Source organism: Ananas comosus, linkage group 5, assembly GCF_001540865.1.
Source record: "Ananas comosus cultivar F153 linkage group 5, ASM154086v1, whole genome shotgun sequence".
In the NCBI taxonomy this organism is placed as follows: Eukaryota; Viridiplantae; Streptophyta; class Magnoliopsida; order Poales; family Bromeliaceae; genus Ananas; species Ananas comosus.
The window spans coordinates 11,532,201-11,556,582 of record NC_033625.1 but is presented as its reverse complement, the minus strand read 5'-3'; the positions used below and the strand labels follow the sequence as shown (position 1 = coordinate 11,556,582).

At 33.7% G+C, this 24,382-nt stretch overlaps 2 protein-coding genes across 2 annotated transcripts; one reads left to right on the top strand and one right to left on the bottom strand.

Moving 5' to 3' along the window:
• Positions 1,899 to 3,084, top strand: LOC109710795 (zinc finger protein 6-like). Its single transcript, XM_020233554.1, has one exon. The coding sequence runs from the start codon at positions 2,237 to 2,239 to the stop codon at positions 2,867 to 2,869; it is 633 nt and encodes a 210-aa protein (XP_020089143.1). The 5' UTR covers positions 1,899 to 2,236; the 3' UTR covers positions 2,870 to 3,084.
• Positions 17,332 to 17,961, bottom strand: LOC109710701 (probable leucine-rich repeat receptor-like protein kinase At1g68400). The gene has a single exon (XM_020233437.1). The coding sequence runs from the start codon at positions 17,917 to 17,919 to the stop codon at positions 17,332 to 17,334; it is 588 nt and encodes a 195-aa protein (XP_020089026.1). The 5' UTR covers positions 17,920 to 17,961.

The window sequence follows — 24,382 nt, the reverse complement described above, 5'->3', positions numbered from 1 at the left end:
TACAAGAAAATTTTTTTTGTATACGGCGGGTCTGTTAGCGTGCCCGGGAAAACGAGGAATGCGGGACGTGACCTTTTCTCTCAACACTTTTTCTTTTTTATTTTTGTCTACGCCAAGTGCAAAATTTTATTGCATGGATCAACCCAATTTTTAATGATCTATATAAGAAAATTAAAATTTCATACGGTGTAAAAAAGTTGTACACCGAGTGTATAAAACATATTCATATACAATCTATAATTAATAAAAAAGGTAAACTTCAAATACCATCTTTATATTTTTGCACTTTCTCACTTTAGTACCATGTGGTTTAAAGTGTATCAAGTTTGTATCTTATGGTTTCATTTTCTCTTCTCAACAGCTTCTCCGTTAATATTTCGTTAAATTATATACAAAAAAACTTTAGATGCTGCACTTAGGTTTATTGAATATATTTACTTTTAGTACCATTTAGTTTTAACTTTGTTACTGATTTAACGAAAAAAATTAGTGGAATGAATAATAAAAAGAGAAAATAAAACCACATGGTTAGGGATGCAAATGGATCCGGGTTGGTGGAGCTCCGCCCCGATCCGCCCCAAATGGGGTGGTAAGTGGGAACAAAAAATATAAAAAAATATAACCCGCCCCGAATCCGCCCCGATCCGCCAAGTAAATGGAGCGGGAGGTGGGAGACTCTTTTCTTCCTTCAATCCGCCCCGATCTGTCAAAAATCCGGCTCCCGCCCCGATCCGCCTCGAATGGAGCGGTAAGTGGGAGCCAAAAATAAAATGAAAAGTAACCCGCCCCGAATCTGCCCCGCCCCGATAAAAAATGGAGCGGGAGGTGGGGGAACTCTCCCCCCCCCCGGATCCGCCCCGTTTGCATCCCTACACATGGTACTAAATTGATACACTTTAAACCACATGGTACTAAAGTGAGAAAGTGCGAAATCATATGGATGGTATTTGAAATTTTTTCTAATAAGAAATTTATACACAAAAATTAATAGATTTTTACCGTTATTCTAGATCCTTGATTTGACATTTGTTTGGGTCTTATAAAATAGGTACACTTTCGAAATTATTGCTACAGTCTAGATACAAATTATTATTTAATTTATTTTTTAGATCTGTTTTGCAATATATATTTGTTTGGCTCTAATTGTTTTATCGGTGGTAGCTGGTAGACAGAAATTAATATTGCTGCACTTGAGTGCTTACAAAATTATGCACCCGGTGTATAAGATATTCTTATATATATTCTTTAATTTGATTTTAACTTTAATATAAATAAAGTTTAGTTTTAACAAGTTAAAACTATAGCGTTTTAGTTAAAAAAATTTATTTATAAAATAGATATCAAAACTATTAAATTTAATTAATTTTTTAAATAAAATTATTAGAATACCTTCACTATATAAATATTAAAAGTTAAAAAATATTAATAAAATAATTAGTTTTTAGAAAATTCCGTACATTACATTGTAGTACAGCAAAAGATTTATTCCAGAGACAAAGAAATGATGGTCGTGATATAGAACAATTATATTTTGAATTACCAGAACATAAAAAAATAAATATTATGAAAAATAATTAAAATATTATTTTTTCGCTGTATCGTGCGGGACATTAGCTAGTTCCAACATGAACATGAAGTGAGATCCAACCCAAGTTGGTGGGCTCTCGTCTCTGTGTAAAGAGTATAAATTATTGTTCTGGGCAGTGGTGGTCAAAGTAAGTAAACTTTTGGTTATCTATCCAGTGGCTAATGGTGCAGTTTAGTGCATGTTTATACTTATCCGCAAATTTACATCACACCATTATCATATACATACATTACGTTGTCTCTACTAGAGACTAGAGCTATATATATGTGTAGTTACATATTAGCTTATTAAATAAGCCACACTCCACGAATATAAAACGACTTTAGCTGCAGAGACCAACATTATAGGCGCAATCTAACCCCCCCTCTCCCCTCATTCTCAGTGGATTCTGTTCCCCCACAAATACATTATTTCTGTGTTCTCATCCCCTATCTCCCTATTTCTTTTTATTTTTCTTTTTCTTTTCTTTTTTTTTTTTTTTACTTCCTTCGATCGCCATACATATTATTCATATTATATATATACTACTCAAATCATTCACCTCGGTATCCAGTTGTGCACCTCTCCCTCTTCCATATTTCCTCTTCTATCTTTAATTCTTTCCCAAGTGTCGTTGCTCGAGCTCGAGGCCTTATTAATATATCCACGATGAGCAGTTCCAGGGTGAAGCTGTTCGGGTTTCAGGTGCCCGCGGAGGACTACGACGAGGCGGCGGCGGCGGGGATCGGGAATTCGGAGTCGCCGTCGTCGTCGTCGTCGATCACCACGGCGACGGCGGGGGACGGGCGAAAGTACGAGTGCCAGTACTGCTGCCGGGAGTTTGCGAACTCGCAGGCGCTGGGCGGGCACCAGAACGCCCACAAGAAGGAGCGTCAGCAGCTGAAGCGCGCCCAGATGCATGCCGCTGCCGCCGCCGCCGCCGCCGCCTCCTCCGCATACCGGCCGGGCGGCGCCGCCGGGGAGCTCTTCCCCCGCTCCAACCCGATGGCCTCCGCCTTCGCCCCCCCGCCGCACCTCCTCCCCGCCGACTCCTCCGCCTCCGTCTCCGCCGCCTCCTGGGTCTACTTCTCCCGCGGCACCGCCGCCGCTGCGCCGTTCCACGTGTCGCACGGCTGCGTGTTTCCGAATTCCCCAGCACCGCTGCCGCCGTCAAATTCCGCCGCGGTGTTCGCCTACAACCGAGTCGGCGCGGGGACCTCCGGGAGCCCGGTGGGGCCGACCAGCGCCGCGGCGGACGGCGGATTGGACCTGCAGCTCAGCCTCGCGCCGGCCGGGTCTTGACCGAACCGGCCGGTATCCAACTAGCACCGCTAGCTCGGAGGTCGTAGCGTACGTCGATAATTAATTAATTTCTATTATTATAATTAATTAATTAATTAATTAATTAATCTTCGTGATATATAACTTGTTAATTGTTGACTCCGACCGAGAGGGAGTTAAGAACTTCAGATAACCCGTGTAAGGTATTTTAGTTAGTTTTCTATTAATTTTTGTAATACTTTGCGTTTTGAATGATGTTTCTGGCTCTCGCATGCTCCCACGAAATCATGACATCATTAAATATAATTTATGTTTTTTTGACAAAAAAAAAGCATTCTTTTATTTCATTTTCTTTTCTTTGCCCTTTTGGTAGAATACGATGTATATATACTATATACCGACTCTGGGGTCCATACGTAGAGAGTGACTGATTCTCTCTCTCTCTCTCGTTCAGAAACAAGAGAAGAAATAAGTCTTTAGTCTCCCTTTTATTTTCAAATACTGTATTTAATATTCGAAAATAGTAATTTTTGGATTCTAAAATAAGTTAATATAATTCGCTATAAAGCTGCAAGAATGTACAAATTTTTAATATATTATTATAAGATGTTAATATATTAAATTGTTAATATATTAATAATAATAAGGTGCAGATTTTTAATTAATTTACATATCTGCAGCTTAAAATATTATAAAAAATTGCTAATATATTAAATTTTTGTAAGAGCAATATTCTAAAAAGAAGATTCAAAGTATTTTTCCTACTTTCAAGGAAAAAGTGGTTTTCCTATACGTGCATGGTGTGTACGTACGTATATGTTACAATGCTACAAGTACGTGTAAATGATTGTTCACGTTTAACTATAATTTAATCTTCACTATCCGAACATCATTCTTAAATTATTTTAAGTTCTTGAAGTTTAAGATTTGTAATATTTTTGGAATATTATATATTTTATATTAATTTGTAATGAAAGTTTATTACTAACTTAATCATCAAGCTTCTTGTTGAGTTGGGAGGTTATTAAGAGCTAGTATATACTTCTTAATAGACTATTAACAATCCCCATCAAGTATGAAAATAAGAATATTTACTAATCCATATTAATCTAGCTAGCACTGTTCCCTTAAGCTAGGATTAATGTATAATAATTGAACTACGTCACTAACATCTTTTGCAACTGCTTAATTTTAGTTGAATGGCAAGATTTGAATATTTTAATAGCAAGTATATTGGATTACTAGCTAGAATATTACAAACTATGAGCCAAACGAAACTTACAGGTATTGAAAATTGATGTATGAGATAATGTAGAATTGGAATCTATTTTTAAATGCAAGATGAATTGGATTTGAACATTGTGGTAGATAGTTTCGTAATGACGTTGTTTTTTTAGTTTCTCATAGTTAATATCCAGCTAATAAATAATGATTGAAATAATCTAATAAAGAAAGATTGAATCATAAACTTACTTAGATATATTTAAGTAAACTGAAGCAAACAAATTAATTAGCATATTGTAACTGCGTATTTTGAGAGTTAGCTAGACATAAGCTCACATGCATTAGCATAAAAGGAACTCCCGAAGAGTGTTTATTGGCAAATGAAATGAAGGGTAAATTACAGAAAATCACTTCGCATATCTGATTATGCTCTGTATTTTACCATCCTAGATTTTCAAACATGTACAAAATCCTCAATTTTGATTTTTGCTATCATAAGAACCATATTCTGTAAATTTATCATCAGTGAAAAAAAAACCCTAATATATTATTTGAAAAATCAAGTATTTGTATGTCCAGAAAAACTATTCCGGTCAAATCTTACCCAGAATAAAGCGCTATGGTTCCACCTCTTTTGAGGAATTGAGCTATTTTCATATTTATGCTCAGCTTATTAAATATAATTAAAATAATTAATAGAAAAGTGTGATTATATATATATATATATATATATATATATAGAGAGAGAGAGAGAGAGAGAGAGAGAGAGAGAGTTAGGCTGTATACTATCGGTAGCACGGAGGCTTCTGTGCTACCAAGTTGTTTCCAATATTGCAGCTTTTAAATCGACAATCGGCTCCCTTAGATATGATATATATTATTGAAAGTATTTGAAAATTAAATTTTATAATTTTTTGGCATCATTTACCTATCAAACGAGCAGTCTAAAAATGGACGGCTGAAAATAAAAATTTCATAAAAAATTACGATAAAAGACTTGAATTTAAGATCAGAGGTACTGACCTTACTCTAAATAGTAAAATTTTTTTTTTATAAAACTTTCATAAGATTTGGAGTATTTTACACCCTTAAATTCACAAATGCATCACATCTACCATTAAAATTGTCAATTTTGAGATCTTTTGATCGCTAGCTAAATAATGCCGAAAAATTATAAAATTTAGTTTCCAAATATTTTTAATAGTGTAGATTAAGTCTAACGGAGTCGACCGTCGATTCGGAAGCGGTATCATTAAAAACAACTTGGTAGGACGGAGGCCTCTGTGCTACCGATAGTATACCAGCCTAGCTCTCTCTCTCTCTCTCTCTCTCTCTCTCTCTCTCATNTCTCTCTCTCTCATATATATATATATATATATATATATATATATATATATATATATATATATATATATATATATATATATATATATATATGTGTGTGTGTGTGTGTGTGTGTGTGTGTGCGCGCGGGCGCGCGCGTGCGCACGCGCCCGTATGTGAGCTACTATACTATCAAAAGTATAAGGGGGGGTGTGTGTGTGTACTACTATGCTATTGAAAGTATAAGGGTGGGTGTGCGCGGGCGCGCGTACGCGTGCTATCGAAAGTATAAGGGTGGGTGTCCGCGGGCGTGTGTGTGTGCACGCGCGTGTGTGTGTGAGGTACTATGCTATATGCTATCGAAAGCATAAGGGGGAGTGCGTGCGTGTGTGCATGCGCACCTGCTTGTGCGTGTGCATGTGTGTGTGTATGCTACTATGCTATCGAAAGTATATGGGAGTTGATGCTTTCGACTTTTGGCCATTGGCCATTGTAGAGCTACTATGCTATCGAAAATAGTGTGAGCTATTTACTATGCTATCAAAAGTATAAGAGAGTTGATGATTCCGACTTTTGGCCATTGGCCATTGTAGAGCGACTATGCTATCGAAAGTATAAGAGAGTACGCTTCCGACCTTTGGCCATTGGATTAAGTATTATAGGGTTGGGATTATAGTGGTCCCCCTTAGGATTGAGTGGTCTCCCTAGAATAATAATATTCATCTAAAGGTCATATTACATATTTAGATATATTAAAACATCATGCAATGTTATATAATAGTCATAATTTATAAGAAAAACAATAATAATAATAATAATAATAATAATAATAATAATATTATTATTATTATTATTATTACTATTATTATTAATTTTGATGATGATAATAACAAAACAACTACAGCAACTACTATTGCTACTTTTATTATAATTATATTTAGTTGAGCTGAAATATTTTCAGCAGTACCAACCTCTTGGTACTCTCACATTGTATTTAATGACGTGGCATCAAAACTGATGATCGATTTATGTCGCATGAACTCTCTGAAAACTAAATTTCATGAATTTTCAACATTATTTATATATTGTTTAAGATGTTTATGAATTTAAATTTAACCGTGTATATCACGTGTATTTGAGACAACTTAATTACTAAGTAAATAATGAATATAAAAAAATTATGAAATTCGATTTATAAAAGTTTACGAGATACAAATGAAATTTAATGATATTGAACGTCGATTCGGAATACCAAAACACGATGTGAAAATATCAAAATATTGATAATTTTAGAAGTATTTTAGCGCAGTTATATTATATTAGAGGGTTAATTTCATACAAATCTCTTCAAATATAGTGAATGACAAATATGTATATATTCCCACAAAGTTTAACTTTCATATATTGTCATTGCGAAAGTCTTGATGTTTTCAAATATGCTCCTGCCGTTATAATCTGTTAGAAAAATTTAGTTAACCATAGGTTAAATACTTAATCCTGATTAATTTTTAACATTTTTACTCTTCTTATATTATACTGTTATGATTTTTGGAGGGATATATTTATGATGGCAAAATTAAAAATATAAACAGTTCTCTAACGGTTTTCTAACGGTTTTCTAACAGTAACAAACGAGAGGTAACCATGATTAATTTTTGACATTTTTACCCCTCTTACATTATACTGTTATGGTTTTTGGAGGGATATATGATGACAAAATTAAAAATATAAATAATTCTCTAACAGTAACAAACGAGAGGACATATTTGAAAATATTAGAATTTTTATAGGGACAATTAATGTATGAAAGTTAAACTTTGTAGGAATATATTTTTCACTCACTATGTTTGCAGGGATATGTTTGAATTTAACTTTATATTATATTTGTTATAACCTTTATATTGTATATATGTTATTCTGCAAGATACTATGTAATATAATATGAATTATTATATAAGTAATAAATATGTTAAATACATAATTCGCTATCATTTATTGTCTTTAGTTCTTTATTAACTACATATAAATTTTTTTGATTATTTCTCTCTATCCAAGGAATAAATATAAAATATAATATCTAGAAAAAAAAAAATTCCATGTGGATTAGAATTAAGCTAAATTACAGAAACCCCCGTCATATCCGGTTTTTCACTTTTCTTTCTGTCATTCAAAAACCTACGTTTTACCGTCTTAAAAAATAAAAAAATATTCACAGGAAGGTACGCTGTAATAAAATGACCAAATTACCCCTCATTTTTTTGGGGGTGGGCATGGATTGAAACGTGGGCGAGGGCGAGGGTGAGACGGCGGAGGCGGGTGAGAGTATGTGTGTGGGCATGGACAGAGAGGTGGGCGAGGGTGCGGCGGCGGAGGGCGAGGCGGTGCGGCCGAGGATGAGGAAGAAAAAGAGTTTCAGGAATATTTTGGGTATAAAAAATAGAATATAAACGGAACTATAACGAAACACTGACGGCGGGATCAAAGTGAACATTTTTTATTTTTTAACGGGACAAAATGTAAGTTTTTGAATGATAGGGGGGAAAGTAAAAAGCGAGTATTGACAAGAAACTTTCTGTAATTTAGCCTTAAAATTATTATTGAGTTTATATCAATGGGTAAAAAAAGTACAACTTTGTAATTATTCTCATAAACAAAAAAATCTTAGATCAAACACAATTTTACACTTATTTCTATTTGTCACAAAATAACTAGAAATTAGAAAATAAAAAAGTAATTTCCAAGAAAATTGCCTCCAAACAAAATATAGAATTTTCAACCACCTGACAAATAGTAAAAAGAACGGCAGCAGGAGTTGTGATAAAAAAAAAATAAAAAAAGGAGTTTTTTTGCACATTTTGAAAATGAAAGGGTGATATATAACATATGACTCAAATTAAAATCCACTCTATAGAATTGAGCTAGAATATTTTTAGAAGCACCAATCCTTTGGTGTTTCTATATTTCTAGCCATTGGATTTACTTCTTAATTACTAATAGCTTTTGGATCAAACACTATTCCACCTATCACCATCTACCACCATCATCTCAATCCTACATCTTTCCATCTAAGGGCTAAAAACTCAAAAGCACCAACCCATGGTGCTTTTGAGAGTATTCTAGCTCAACTCCACTATATATATATATATGGAACAATTGAAGATGTATCCCTACAAAATTAGCATATTTCACATTTATTCCTCCAAACTTCAAACTACGGCGTATATTTGTACAAATTGAAAATTTTTTAAAGACTAAACTACATAAAACTCTCGTCAATATCCTCTTTTTCACTTTTTCCTCATGTCATTTAAAATCTACACTTTGCCCTCTTATAAAATGAAAAATATTTACAGGGGAAACGGTGTGAACTGTGATGACGAAATGATCAATTTGCCTCTCATCATTTTTGTCTCCTCCCTCATCTGGCTCATCCGGCGCCTCTTCTCTTCCATTTCTCGCGCCTCGATCGGTCGCAGTTCTTCTTTACCTACTCTCTTTCTCCTCCTGCACTCTCGTCGCCCCTCCATTTCGGCGATAATAGGGAAGAAATCGAGGTGGGCATAGATAGAGAGGTGAGCAAGGGCAACGGGAGCGAACGCGAGGCGGCGGAGGAGGACTAGGGGGTGTTTGTCGGCATAGACGGAGATGTGGGAAATGACGAGGCAGCAGAGGGCATGGCGGCGAGGAAAGGAGAATGAGGTTATTTTTGGTATAAAAAATATATAATAACATTTTATAAACGAAATCCTAACACAGCACTAACGACAGGGGATGAAGCGTGAACATTTTTTACAATGGAACAAATTGTAGGTTGTTAAATAATATGAAAAAGTGAAAAAACTGATATCGATGGGAAAAATTTCTGTAATTTAGCCATTTTTAAATATATCACTTGACTAGTTAAAAGACACCAAATTTTGGTTAAAAGAATGTTTTATCCTTCTACTTCATCATTTTCGTTAATTTAAAAATTAAAAATATTATAGAAAGATCCAAAACAGATGAAATAATTCTAATGTACTAATAAAAAACAATAATATTTAAAGACATCACTGCTGATCATGATATGGGTATGTTAAGACATGGTATATTTTAAATAGTTCCAAGATATAATGCAAGCTTCTGAAAGTATACAAAAAATAAAAATAAAATAGTTTAAGTTAAGAGAATCAACTAGGATAACTGATCGTTCCTAGAGTAAATGGCAAAGAGCTTGATAGTTGGTATTTGAGACCCAAGTTCGAATTCTAGTTAATTTTTATTTTCAGCCAAGTTTATTTCTAAATGAAATAAACGGAGTGGGTAGCGTGCTACCTATTTCTCAAAAAAAAAAAAAAGTTAAGAGGATTAAATATGCAATATTTTTATTTCGTCGGCAAAGAATTCAAATCTTCAGTCGTCAAATCAAATTGAAACAAACCAAAATATTTCGTTGGATTATAAGTTTAGTTTTTCCATGCTATTGGTTTGATTTTGGTTTTAAATTATTTTTTTCAAATGGATTTTGATCTATTCAGTTTTATTTTATTTTGGAGAGAGAGAGAAATGAAGCATACTATTCACTTCGTTAATATTTTAAAGAAATAAACTTAGCTTGAAATAAAAAAAATAATTAGGCTCAAACTTCGAGATATTGAATACCAATTATCTAATTTTTTATCCAAAAATTCACCACTATGATCGTACAAATGCAAGATAAATATACAATAAACTTTTTCTTTGAACTAAAAATTAGAAGTAAAATTAAAATAGAAAAAACTCCAAATACAAATTCTTTAGTTTTGCACATATACTTTAGTATCCTGTAGTTTAAAATGTATCGCTTTTCTACTCTGTGATTTTTTTTTTCTTTTTATTATCCCCTTAACTAATTTTTTTATTAAATCAGTGACAAAGTTAAAACTAANATATATATATATATATATATATATATATATAGTAGGGCTACTATAATCTTATGAGTATAGAGCCCTTCGTACTCATAAGTTATTTTCGATGTTGGGCCTTTTGAATCGACAATCCACACCGTTAAAAATGATCTAGAGTATTTGAAACTTCTAGAAAATAAATTTCGTAATTTTTCAAAATCATTATAAAGTCCATCAAGCAGGTATAAAATGAAAGATTAAAATCGAATGAAATCTTAAAAATGAATGATCGGATCCTTCAATTTAAGATCAGAGTTATTGATCTTTATTTAGATAGTGAATAGAATTTTTTATCAAAAATTCAACCTATTCCGATTCTTTTTTACCGTTAAACTAGCAAATATCTCATATCGACCGTAAAAAATTATCAATTTTGTAAGCTTTTGATCATAAGGTAAATGATATCGAAAAATTATAAAATTTGATTTCTAGAAGTTTTAAATACTTTACATAATGTTTAACGGTAAGGATTGTCGAATCGGAAGCTCTATCATCAAAAACGACTTATGAGTACGAGGGCGATCGTACTCATAAGAGTATAGTAGCCGGACTCTATATATATATAGTATAGTAGCCGGACTCTATATATATATATATATATATATATATAGAGTCCGGCTATTATACTCTTATGAGTACGATCGCCCTCGTACTTATAAGTCGTTTTTAATGATAGAGCTTCCAATTCGACGATCTATATTGTTAAACTTCTTCTAGAGCATTTAAAACTTCTAGAAATCAAATTTCATAATTTTTCGATATCATTTACCTTACGATCAAAAGGTCACAAAATTGACAATTTTTAACGGCCGGTATGGAATACTTGCTAGTTTAACCGTGCAAAAGAATCGGAATAGGTTGAATTTTTGATAGAAAATTCTATTCACTACCAAGATAAAGATCAATAACTCCGATTTTAAATTGAAGGATCCGATCATCCATTTTTAGGACGTCATTCGATTTTGACCATTCTTTTTATGCCCGCTTGATGGATTTTATTATGATTTCGAAAAATTACAAAATTTATTTTCTATAAGTTTCAAATACTTTAGATCATATTTAATGGAGTGGATTGTCGATTTGGAAGCTCCATCATCGAAAATAACTTATGAGTACGAAGGGTCCAATACTCATAAGAGTATAGTAGTCCTACTCTCTCTCTCTCTCTCTCTCTCTCGATATATATATATATATATATATATATATATATATATATATATATATATATAGTTGAGTTTTTGAGCTTTTAAAAGTACAGGAGCACTTATGTTTTTGATTTTTTTTTAGCTGTCAGATCGTATCGAGATTCGTACAGTTTAATTAACGAAATGTCTCGTTAAATCTTTTTTACTACTACTTTACGGATCTTAGGACGATCTGACGGCTAAAAAATTACAATCACAAATACTCATGTGCTCTTAAACCAATAACTTACTCAACCCTAGAGGTCCATATCATTCTAACCGTATATTTTTTCATCCAAGGGCGAGAATCTAATAACATCAATAGCACCAACAATAGCTTGGTGCTATTGATAGTATTCCAGCCTAGTTAGGTTTATGTTCGTATTATAACAGGAAAAAAAATCCTTTATATATTGTTAAATTTGGTTTAGATTTGTCATTATCTAAATTGAAGTTAAATCCTAATCTAATTGGGATTAGATGTAATTTAGATTTAATTTGGCATATATGGATTATGAATCGGAATCTAATTCAAATTGAATTAGATTAGACTTATGTTTAGAAATCCAATTAGATTATAGTTCCAATTAGTCTAATTTGAATCCACATCCTATATATATGCCGACCATGTTAATGAAGCCGCTGCGACCAAATTAAGAGTCATGCTAATTAATTAAGTGAACATCAAGTAAGACTGGTCCGTACGGGTGAGAGGAGCCGAGCCGCTTATTTGGAGTCACTCGTATGGATACAGATTTCGGCATTTATGATCCAATTAAGTTTTGGTCTTTGAGAGATTTTCTTGTACTCCGCATTTCGACATTAATAAATTATTTGCTTCGTTTTCGTCCAAAGACGTAGGCCGTTGGTTGAACCACGTAAATGTTAATGTGCTATTTTCTTATCGTTTTCTTTTCCTGCATTAAGTCATAAGTATTTTTTCTGGATCTATTTTTCGTCGTTTCGATTTTAATATATATATATATATATATATATATATATATATATATATATATATATATAATAGAATTAGCTGAATACTATTAATAGTAAAACGTTTTTTTACTATCAAGTTTTAATCCTTGGATCGAAAAATTATAGGGTTAGGATGATAATAGTCAGTTAGAGTTGATGGTCCCCGTAGGGTTGAGTGGTCCCACTGGTTTATATGTATTTAATTCCAATGGTTAGAAATAATAAAAAGTTAATCCAAAGGCTAAAAAACTGGTACAATAATGAGATTTTGCTACTAATAGTAGCCCAGTCCAACTATATAGTAATTAGGCCCAGAATACTTATTAATAGTAAAACGTTTTTTTTACTATCAAGTTTTAACCTTTGGATGAAAAATTGTAAGGTTAGGATGATAATAGTCAATTAAGTTGAGTGGTCCCCCTAGGGTTGAGTGGTCCCCACTTTGTTATATATAATATATAGCTAGTTTGGTATACTATCGGTAGCACGGAGGCCCGTCCGTGCTACCAAGTTGTTTTCAATTATGCGGGCTTCCAAATCGACGATCGGCTCCTTTAGAACTTGATCTACATATAAAAAGCATTTGGAAACTAAATTTTATAATTTTTCGGTATCATTTATCTATCAAACGAGTTAGTCTAAAAAATGAAGGCTGAAAATAAAAATCTTATAAAAAAATGATGATAAAAGACTTAAATTTAAGATCAGAGATACTGATTTACTCAAAATAGTGAAAAGAATTTTATAAAAATTTCATCACGATTTGAATTGTTTTACACCGTTAAATTCACAAATGCATCAGATGCTACCATTAGAAATTGTCAATTTGAGATCTTTGTGATCACTACGCCAAATGATGTCGAAAAAGTTATGAAATTTAGTTTTTCAAATACTTTTAATAGTATAGATCAATGCCCTAACGGAGCCGATCGTCGATTTAGACACCCACATCATTGAAAACACTTGGTAGCCACGAGGCCTCCGTGCTACCGCCACTTACTGAGCTCTCTCCCTCTCTCTCTCTCTCTCTCTTCTATATATATATATAGAGAGAGAGAGAGAGAGGTGATATATATATAATATATATTATACACAACTCTCTCTCCTCTCTCTCCTCTCTCTCTCTCTCGTCTCACTTCTCATCAATATATATATATATTATATATATATATATATATATATATATGGAGGGCTTTAAAGAAGAATACAATATAGAGAGCTATATATGGCTAGTCCATATATTAATTAGTTAATCCACTAACTAGGATAGGAGTCAACAAGTGTAAGTAATGTAGCTAGTGATGGATACATATCTAAGATTCGTATCGCTTAAATAATCACTTAGACGTGGCTTATAATCCGCCAACCAAACACTCTCAGTCTCTCTCCTCTCTTTCTTCTCTCCATGAATGAGCATATCATATCACATATATATATATATATATATATATATATATATATATATATATATATATATATATATATGATATATGATGATCGTATTAATTTCCACAAAGTCGAGACCCACTTGTCATTGTGCCGTGCTTTGAGTTCCGTGTCGGTCGAAACGAGAATATAATATAATATATTAGTATAATATTGTTTTATATGTAGCAAAATGTTGATATCTTTGAGACATGCACTTCACTTAGTCATATGTCTGTCATCAACATCAAGTGATAGATGTAAATATATATACATGCATGTAAGACTCCTGATTAACAAGATGTGCGTATTAGCTCAGGTGTTTGAAATGTACGTAGCTTAGCTTCGACGTTTCAGACCCTAAACTTTAAAATTTATTTTATTTTAGTCTCAATTCTCTTTACTCAGAGCGAAAAAATACTGCCACATGTGGTATACCTCTATATTCATAAACTAATGTATGTTCTATTAATTATTAATCTTTTATCTCGTATTCAAATTCTACTGTCCATGAAGTTATAGATTTTCTATATTTGAAATTTAAACCAATTGATTAAAATTGTGTGATGAATAAAAATTAAGCTGATGATTTTACGGTGTGTTGACATATATATAAATTTGGCGACTAAAAAAATTCTTCTCGAAAATACGACTAATAATTTAAAATTTGAGAACTTAAATTTTAAAATTATAGTCCGAGAAACAGTATAAAATTTGACTAAGATTTCAAAGGACACAAGTGGTGAAATTCGCAGTGTTTGAAAAGGACATTTCAACTAATAATCTAAGCTTGCATCATATCATTGGATCCTGTTTTACTTTGGGTTTATGTGTCTAATATGATGAGATACATAGAATGTGTGGATTCTTGTACTACTCTTTTGATAGACAGGTAAATTGCACTATTCGTCCCTGAGCTTTGAGTTGCTTTCATTTTATTTGTTAATGAATTACTTTTGATTTTTGAGCTCTAACAAGGTTTTATAATTATTAGTATTATGTTTTAGTTCTTGTTTTAGGTTAAAAATAGCTGCTCCTGCTTAGATTATATGTTTATTCTTACATTATAAATGTAACATTTCTTCATTTATCTCGTATAATTTTAGTTTACAGATTTAATTTTTATATAGAGACAAATTATAACGTAATAGGTGGTAGACGTAGGATTGAAATATGTAATAATATATATATATATATATATATATATATATATATATTAAAATGTCGTACAGAGGCACTTAATATAAACAATAATTTAATCTCAAATAATGTATATTATTATATATTAAAATAAAACTTTTTTTAAGNCTAGAATACTATTAATAGTAAAACGTTTTTTTTACTATCAAGTTTTTAATCCTTGGATGAAAAATTATAGGGTTAGGATGATAATAGTCAGTTAGAGTTGAGTGGTCCCCGTAGGGTTGAGTGGTCCCCACTGGTTTATAGTATTTAATCCAATGGTTAGAAATAATAAAAAAAGTTGATCCAAAGGCTAAAAAACTGGTAGCAATAATGAGATTTTGCTACTAATAGTAGCCCAGTCCAACTATATAGAATTAGGCCAGAATACTATTAATAGTAAAACGTTTTTTTTACTATCAAGTTTTTAACCTTTGGATGAAAAATTGTAAGGTTAGGATGATAATAGTCAATTAGAGTTGAGTGGTCCCCCTAGGGTTGAGTGGTCCCCACTTGGTTATATATATATATATAGCTAGTTTGGTATACTATCGGTAGCACGGAGGCCTCCGTGCTACCAAGTTGTTTTCAATTATGCGGCTTCCAAATCGACGATCGGCTCCTTTAGACTTGATCTACATTATAAAAAGCATTTGGAAACTAAATTTTATAATTTTTCGGTATCATTTATCTATCAAACGAGTAGTCTAAAAATGAATGGCTGAAAATAAAAATCTTATAAAAAATGATGATAAAAGACTTAAATTTAAGATCAGAGATACTGATCTTACTCTAAATAGTGAAAAGAATTTTTTATAAAAATTTCATCAGATTTGAATTGTTTTACACCGTTAAATTCACAAATGCATCAGATCTACCATTAGAATTGTCAATTTTGAGATCTTTTGATCACTAGCCAAATGATGTCGAAAAGTTATGAAATTTAGTTTTCAAATACTTTTAATAGTATAGATCAAGTCTAACGGAGCCGATCGTCGATTTAGACACCACATCATTGAAAACAACTTGGTAGCACGGAGGCCTCCGTGCTACCGCNATATTTTTTTTTTCAGTAATAATAGAATTATTATTTTACATAAAAAATATCAAAAAAATACTGATTAAAGATGACAGAGCGTATATTCAACTCGTTTTGACATAAAAAATAAAAAATATATTTAAAAAAATAAAAATAAAAATTATTTTTATACAGAAATTTTTAATGAGTCTATCAAAAACTTATTTTATATTTTTTCTACTATTTAATTAGTGTCTCTTAATAAAATTGTCATAATTTGCCTATTATAATAATAAATTTGTTAACAATAGAGATTGGTGAGGAAAAAAACAGGTAAGCAATATCTATGAAAAGAAGAAATAGTACAAATTAGAAAAATAAAGACCAAGTCTAAAGTACAATATAGAGATTATCAAGATTGATAAAATACAATAATTCAAGGGCATCTTTTGAAAAAGAAATTGTACAATATAGCAAATAAATATAACACAAAAGTACAATATAGTAGAGTTTAATTAAGCCTTTATACAATTATAAATTTATTAAATTAAGTAATTTGTTTTAATTTTATAGTCAAATTATTATTAATTGACTCAAATAAAAAAAAATAAAAGATTAGATTATAAGATTAAAATTTTGAAATATTGAATAGTCAAATTAAAATAATCTATAATTCAGATAAATTTCGTATATTTTACCAAATTTAAAATAACATTATTAATTTGTTTAAGTTTCTTAAAATTTGTGAAAATTAATTATGCAAAATGATCTATGTAAAAAATAATAGTTTATATTCAAAAACTTAAACTATAAAAGTACAGTGATTTATTAGTCTAGACTTGAAATAGTTTTGTTAAATCTAAGATGTTAACTTAAATAAATAAAAGAAGATTTAATAACACTAGAGGGCACCGACCGTCTCCAGCGTAAGTGACATAAGATTTAATGATTGATACACGAGATTTCAAGCTCGAATTCTAATTGATTCGCAAGTGACAGAAGGTTTAATGATTGGTACACGAGATTTCAAGTTCGAATTATAATTGATTCACATTTTCAGTTAAATTTATTTTCTTCTAAAAAATATAAACGAAGCGGGTAGAGGCCCAATTGGATTGAGACTGAAACTGAGAACCTTCAAATCAGATCTATGTTAAATAAAGAATCAATCTAATAACAAATTAAATAAAAAGTATATAGTAAGACCAGTAAAAAAAATAGAGATTAAGACCAGTATTGACGTGTGGATGAGAAATGTGATGGAGATTTAACATATGAAAGAAATATAATGAAGAAGATGATAGAAAATTGATTTTGAAAATTGTTTTGCGGAGTGATAGGATACCTCATGAGCTCCAGGTCGAAGACCTCGGCCGTCCACTCCTCGCGGACCACCGACTGCACCCATGTCGGCAAATCCATGGCCCCTCCCCCGGCGTTGTCCGAAGCTGCAGGCCTCCCCGTGAGCAGCTCCAGGAGCAGCACGCCGAACGCGTAGACGTCGCCCCGCTGCGTCGCCCAGGCGCGGCGCCCGTCGGCCGGGGGCGCCTCGGGCGGGCGGTACCCCGCGGAGCGGGAGGCGCCCGCCGAGGGCACCATCAGCGCGAGGCCGTAGTCGGCGAGCCGCGCGTTGCCCGCCTTGTCGAGCAGCACGTTCGTCGACTTCACGTTCCCGTGCGCCAGCTTCGGCGATCGCCTCGCGTGGTGGATGTGCGCCAGCCCCCGCGCCGCCCCCGCCGCGATCTGCATTCGCAGCCCCCAATCCACCGGCGTCCTCCCCGGCCCCCGATTCCCTGAGAACAATTCATTCATTCATTCATTCATTCATTCACAAGTTGTTGTGCGTGCATATATGCGCTAGCTTATATACAAATAGTCCTAGCTAGCTAGTTTATATATATATAAATATATACAAACCGAGATCAATCAACAAGTGGATTTTAGGTGGGTTTACGTCATGTTGACGTGACTAAAAATATGGAGGAGAAATTACTTAACCTCACTATCACGTTACATATATTAATATTTAATTCAAGTAGGTGAACTTTTTGATTGGAATTAAATGCCAAAGCACTAAAAATTCTGAGATGAGAATAATAACTACGTACGATAAGCTATTTGTGGTAAATAGGTTACCTTTTTGAGACCATTTGTGTAACCGCATGCATGTACTGTATTAATTATTTTTTAATATTAAAAACTTGATGACGGTAGAATTTAGCCTAATTTGCATAAAAGATTTCACTGGTTTTGCATTTTTGCAAAACAAGAGTTTTGCTGTTGAAGTCTGAATTTTTACTAAACTGATCAAAATATCATTATTTTTCTTTCTTTCTTCTTTCTCTCTTATCCGTTTTCTCTATTCCCTCTTTTTCTCTCTCCTTCTCACCGTTCCTTCTTCCTTTTCTTCTCCTACTTTCTTTCTCTCCTCCTTCTCCATTGCACTTATGTCTTGTCCACACCTCTCACTACAACAAAAACGGTCTATAGCGACACTTTTAAATGTAGGTACATGTCAAAAAAGTGCTGCTAGCTAAAATTACCGACACTTTTAAAAAGTGTTGCTATATATAGGGTCGTTAGGTATATAGTGACAGTTAAAGAGTGTCGCTATAACCTAAAAGAGTGCTGCTAATTTACAAACACTTATTTAAGCATTTAGCAACTGCCGAAACTCTATCTCGTTGGCTGCGGTGGCAGAGGATGACGACAGGAAAGGCTCTTCGTCTAGAATTTCAATGGATTGAGTGAAGAGAGAAGAAAAGATGGTAATTGATTTTTCTTTTTTTTTTTTCTTTTCTGTTTGTAATCGGGCCAAATGGACTGGGTGTGGCGGGTTGAGTAGAGTAATCTTTTATTTTTTGTTGGATTGGGCTTTATATTTAGGCATTAGTAGATGTTTTTTTAAGTTTTAGCATAAATGGGACACTTACTCAAAAGTGTCCCAAACATGTGTCCCTATAACCTAATTCTGTTGTAGTGTCTGCCTATGTCGATGATAGCATCGTGGGATCGGATATGGTACAAATCGCAGAGGTGAGGTTGTGGTGAAGGGCATGACCATAGACGGTGACGGCAATAAAGGTGTTGCAAGATTTAAGAATGATCGGCGGAAGAGCGTGTAAGGGCGGAGGTGGTAGTACGGTAGAGGGTGGAGTGAGTGCTGTTGGAAAATCTTTCTGATCTTTTATTACAATATTCTTTAAAAATCAATTCAAAAATTTAATTGCAGGTTTAGGAAAAATCCTGAAACGAAATTAAATAACAAATACGGTAAAGAAAAGGTTTAGATAAGGCCTGTGGATCGAGACGTATAGAGCACTGTCCTAGAAGCGAAATTGCCCATCCACGTGCGAGGCTTCCCAGCAATTACTCCTAGTGATACAATGACCATGTTCCACCTCGTCGGTACGCTTTCAAGATGGCGTAAGATGAACCCAACCAGCTTCAAATCCAGCAAAAGAAAACTCGACGGAAACTCAGAAAGCAGGAAAAGACGATCGAGAGGCTTTAGGTATGCTCGGGTTATTATTATTCAGCTCGTACAACCTCGCCCCATAAGGCGAGAATCTTGTTCCAACGCGTCAAATCCGAGTAGAACAAGATAAGCCTAAGATTATATGGATAAAGATTAGAATTAGGATAAAGATAAAAATAAGGATTAAAGTAAAGATAAAACCGAAAGAATAAATCATAACAAACCCAATAAAGAAACCCAATCAAGTGGTTTTAATAAGTTTTAAATCATAACAAACCTAATAAAATCCAATATTCTCCCACATGATTTAAAACTTAAAATAAAGAAAGGAAATAAACTGAAATTCAAAATAATTCAAAAGAATGCTGGATCTTTTATACCATGTATTCGGTAAAGGTACCTTTCGAATTTGAACCTTCACTTAGCGCTTGTCAATGTACATCCGAGGGCACAATGGTGGACTACGCCTTGAACCAGAGCCGGTGAATTAGATTTCCGCGAACAACACACATGGTACAGCTGAATAGGTTCTAAACGGGTGAGCGCTTTTATGGCCATCCGCTAGTATCGCTTCGTGTGTGTTTTAGGGAACCGCCATTTTCCATAGTCGCGGCCTCACGATTCCACACATATAGTAGGTCCTCAAAGGGTATATGCAAGGTCACACCCTACCTTATAGGTCTCGGAGCCATTCAGGGCCAATGCCCTTCCTATCCACTTACAGAGCACTGTCGCTATAGGGATGAGAATATAAAAACAGTGCTCCTCACAGCTATCTGTTCGACTTGTTTCTACCCATTGAACCTGCAACAGGTTGGGTTGCCGTCGGCGGTAACTTCTATTGTGGGCTAAGCCCCATCCCCCTCTACGATTTTAGGATCACTGTCCTAGATAATCCCTTTGTAAGCTGATCAGCCAGATTCTTTGTAGATTTCACAAATCACATTTTCCTTCAAATTCTGTCGAATGAACTTATATCTCACTTTCATGAATCTATTCTTTTTCGTTTCCACATTCTCTTGAGCATACTTATCTATAGCAGATTTGCAATCACAATGAATACATATAGGTGCTAAAGGTCGCTCCATAAGTGGTAAATCATAAAGAAACTCTCTGATCCACTTAGCTTCTACTATAGTTGTATCCAAGGCTATAAGTTCATATTCCATAGTACTTCTAGCAATCAATGATTGTTTAATTGACTTCCAAGAAACAGCTGCTCCTCATAAAAGAAAAATAAATCCAGTAGTCGACTTTATATCAACAGTATCACTAATCCAATTAGCATCACTATATCCTTCCAATACTACAGGAAAACCAGTGTAATCTAATCCATAAGAAACAGTCCCCTTCAGATATCTCAAAACTCTTTTTAAGGCATTCTAATGCTCTCTATTTGGATTATGGGTATATCTTCTCAATCGATTCACAGCATAAGCTAAATCAGGTCTAGTGTAATCCACCAAATATCCTAAGGATCTAATAATCTGTGAATATCTATTTTGACCTATTGGATCTACTCTATTCTTTTTAAGATGCACACTAGAATCATAAGGTGTCACTACAGGTTTAACACCAAAATATTCAAACTTTTTCAATAACTGTTCACTGTAGTAGGATTAACTCATAATAATTTCTTTTGATTTTCTGATGATCTTCATGTTGAGAATAATGTCTGCTTACCCAAGATCTTTTATATCAAAATTTTCATTTAACAATTTCTTCACATCATTTATGGCATTCATATTAGTACCAAAAATCAAGATATCATCAACATATAAGCATAAGATCACTATCTGTCCATTATACTCCTTCGAATATACGCATTCATGAATACACGCATTCATCAGACATGTTTACATGAAAACCATTTGATACAACCAAAGAGTCAAATTTCAAACGCCACTGCTTAGGAGCTTGCTTAAGTCCATATAAAGATCGATTCAATTTGCATACTTTATTCTCATGTCCAGAAACTATAAAACCTTCAGGTTGTTTTATATAAATCTCTTCATCCAAATCACCATTCAGAAATGCTGTCTTAACATCCATTTGATGAATAATCAAATCATGGATAGAGGCCAAGGCAATCAACACTCTAATAGAGGTAATCCTAGCAATAAGAGCATAAACATCAAAATAATCTACCCCAGACTTCTGTGCAAATCCTTGTGCCACTAATCTAGCCTTATACTTATCTACAGATCAATCGGATCTCAACTTCTTCTTAAAAATCCATCTACAACCTACAGACTTACATCTTAAAGGTAAATCAGTCAACTCCCAAGTATGATTATGTAGAATAGACTAGATCTCCAGATTAATAGTCTCTTTTCAAAACGATGCATCTACAGACGTCATAGCTTGGTTATAGGTAGATGGAGTATCTTCTACTAGTAGGACACAAAAATCATCTCCAAAATTTTCGCTACTCTAGGATGCTTACTTCTCTTAGGTTCAGTCTCTTCTATAGGTTCACTAATTCTAGGTTTACTAGAATTACCTATAGACTCAGCTGGAATAGGTCTATCTACTCTTGTTCTAATAGGAAAAACATCCTCAAAGTATACTGTATCTCTAGCCTCAATAATAGTGTTATTAGAAATCTCACTAATTTCAGAATTCATTACTAAAAATCGATTTGCATTGCTATCATGTGCATAACCCACAAAAGCTGTATCCACAGTCTTTGGTCCAATCTTTTTCTCCTTATTCTCAGGTATCTTCACTTTAGCTAGGCACCCCCACACTTTAAAATAATTTAGATTAGGCTTCCTACCTTTCCAAAGCTCATTGGGAGATGCATTAGAATTCTTGTGGGGAATTCTACTCAAAATCACACATGCAGAAATTAAAGCTTCCCCCACAAGTTCTCGGGTGCGCCTGAACTAATAATCATCGAATTCACCATATCCATCAAAGTTCTATTCTTACGTTCAGCAACTCCATCAGATTGAGGTGTATAAGGAGCAATCACTTGATGTACAATTCCAAACTCTTGACAGAAAGCAGTCATCTCATTTGAAGTATATTCACCAACTCGACCAGACCTCAAAATCTTAATTTCTTATCTAATTGATTTTCAACTTCAGCCTTATAAATCCTGAATCTGTTTAAAATCTCATCTTTTGATTTGATCAAATAAACATAATAATATTTTGAATGATCATCTATAAACGTCACAAAATATTTATTTCCACCTCTACTAGCTAGGTCTATTTCCATCACAAACATCACTGTGCACCAATCCTAAAAGATCGCAATCTCTATCCACAGATTTAAATGGTTTCCTAGGCTCCTTAGCTTTCACACATATTTCACATCTATGATTAGATAAATCAAATTTAGGAATCAAATCAAGATGTATCAATCTTTTGATAGTATTAAAATTCACATGTCCCAATCTTCCATGCCAAATATTAGGAGAAGATATAGATAATTTAAATAAACCATCACTCAAAAATTCTTTTCCGATAAAATTCACTCCTTTTGTTATAACTACCCTATTACATTAAAAAACTAACTTAAAACCCTGCTGAAATAAAAGAGAACTACTAATCAAATTTTTCCTAAGGTCGAGAATATGGTGGACTCCGTGCAATCACATTCTGGGTTGCACCTATAGGTACAGATCCACTAGCATTATCGGCAGAATCCGAGATAGCAGAAATCAGCCCAAGTGTGGTAAGCCAGAAGCTCATTTGGTTCTGCCACCTCTTAAAATTATGACCATTAAAAGTAAACGGTTACGCCGAATACTCCATAATAAAAATAAATTAGTGCACAAATTAATTCTACTGTTATGTCAAAAAAGAAAACAGTTTTGAATTAAAAAAAAAACAGTTTTGAAGTTCAAATTAATTAAATCTAAAGTTGTGTTGTCTTAATTCATTAAGTGGAATGTGATAAATCAACCCAACAAAACATACTGTTCATCTTCTCCCTTGACTTTTATTAAAAACTCAATTAAGAAAAGATGCGGCCGCCTCAAATAGGCCAAGCCTCATGCATCACGTGCGGCCGAGATTAACAAGCGGGTAACCCTATGCGGGACTTGATTGCAACAGCACATCCTTACCGGAGACTCGCAACTACATGCGGCATAAGGACGGATTGTCGTTCATACCGAACTTCCATGCGACCAAAAGTCGCCGAGACGCAAACGCCCAAAACAAAGTTGCAATCTCGCCGCGCCCGCTACAAACAATTATAATCCATCCATGGCGAGAACTTTAAAACTAGTTTGAGGATTAATTTTAAAGGAAGAAGAAGATGATGAACAGTAACTTTATAAAATAAATCCAAAGTGCCCAAATTTTGCGTATAATATATTTTAATAACTATAATAAAAGAAACAAAAAGATAAAATCAATTTCGCTTATAGATTGTTGGAAAATCTTTCTGATCTTTTATTACAATATTCTTTAAAAACCAATTCAAAATTTTAATTACAGGTTTAGGAAAAATCCTAAAACGAAATTAAATAACAAATACGGTAAAGAAAAGATTTAGATAAGGCCTGTGGATTGAGGCGTGCAGAGCACTGTCCTAGAAGCGAAATTGCGCCTCTACGTGCGAGGCTTTCCGACAATTACTCCTAGCGATACAACGACCACGTTCCACCTCGTCGGCACGCTTCCAAGGTGGCGCAAGATCAATCCAACCATCTTCAGATCCAGCAAAAGAAAACTCGACGAAAACTCAGAAAGCAAGAAAAGAAGAGAGGCTTTAGGTATGCTCGGGTTATTATTATTCAACTCGTACAACCTCGCCCTATATTTATAATCAAGGCGAGAA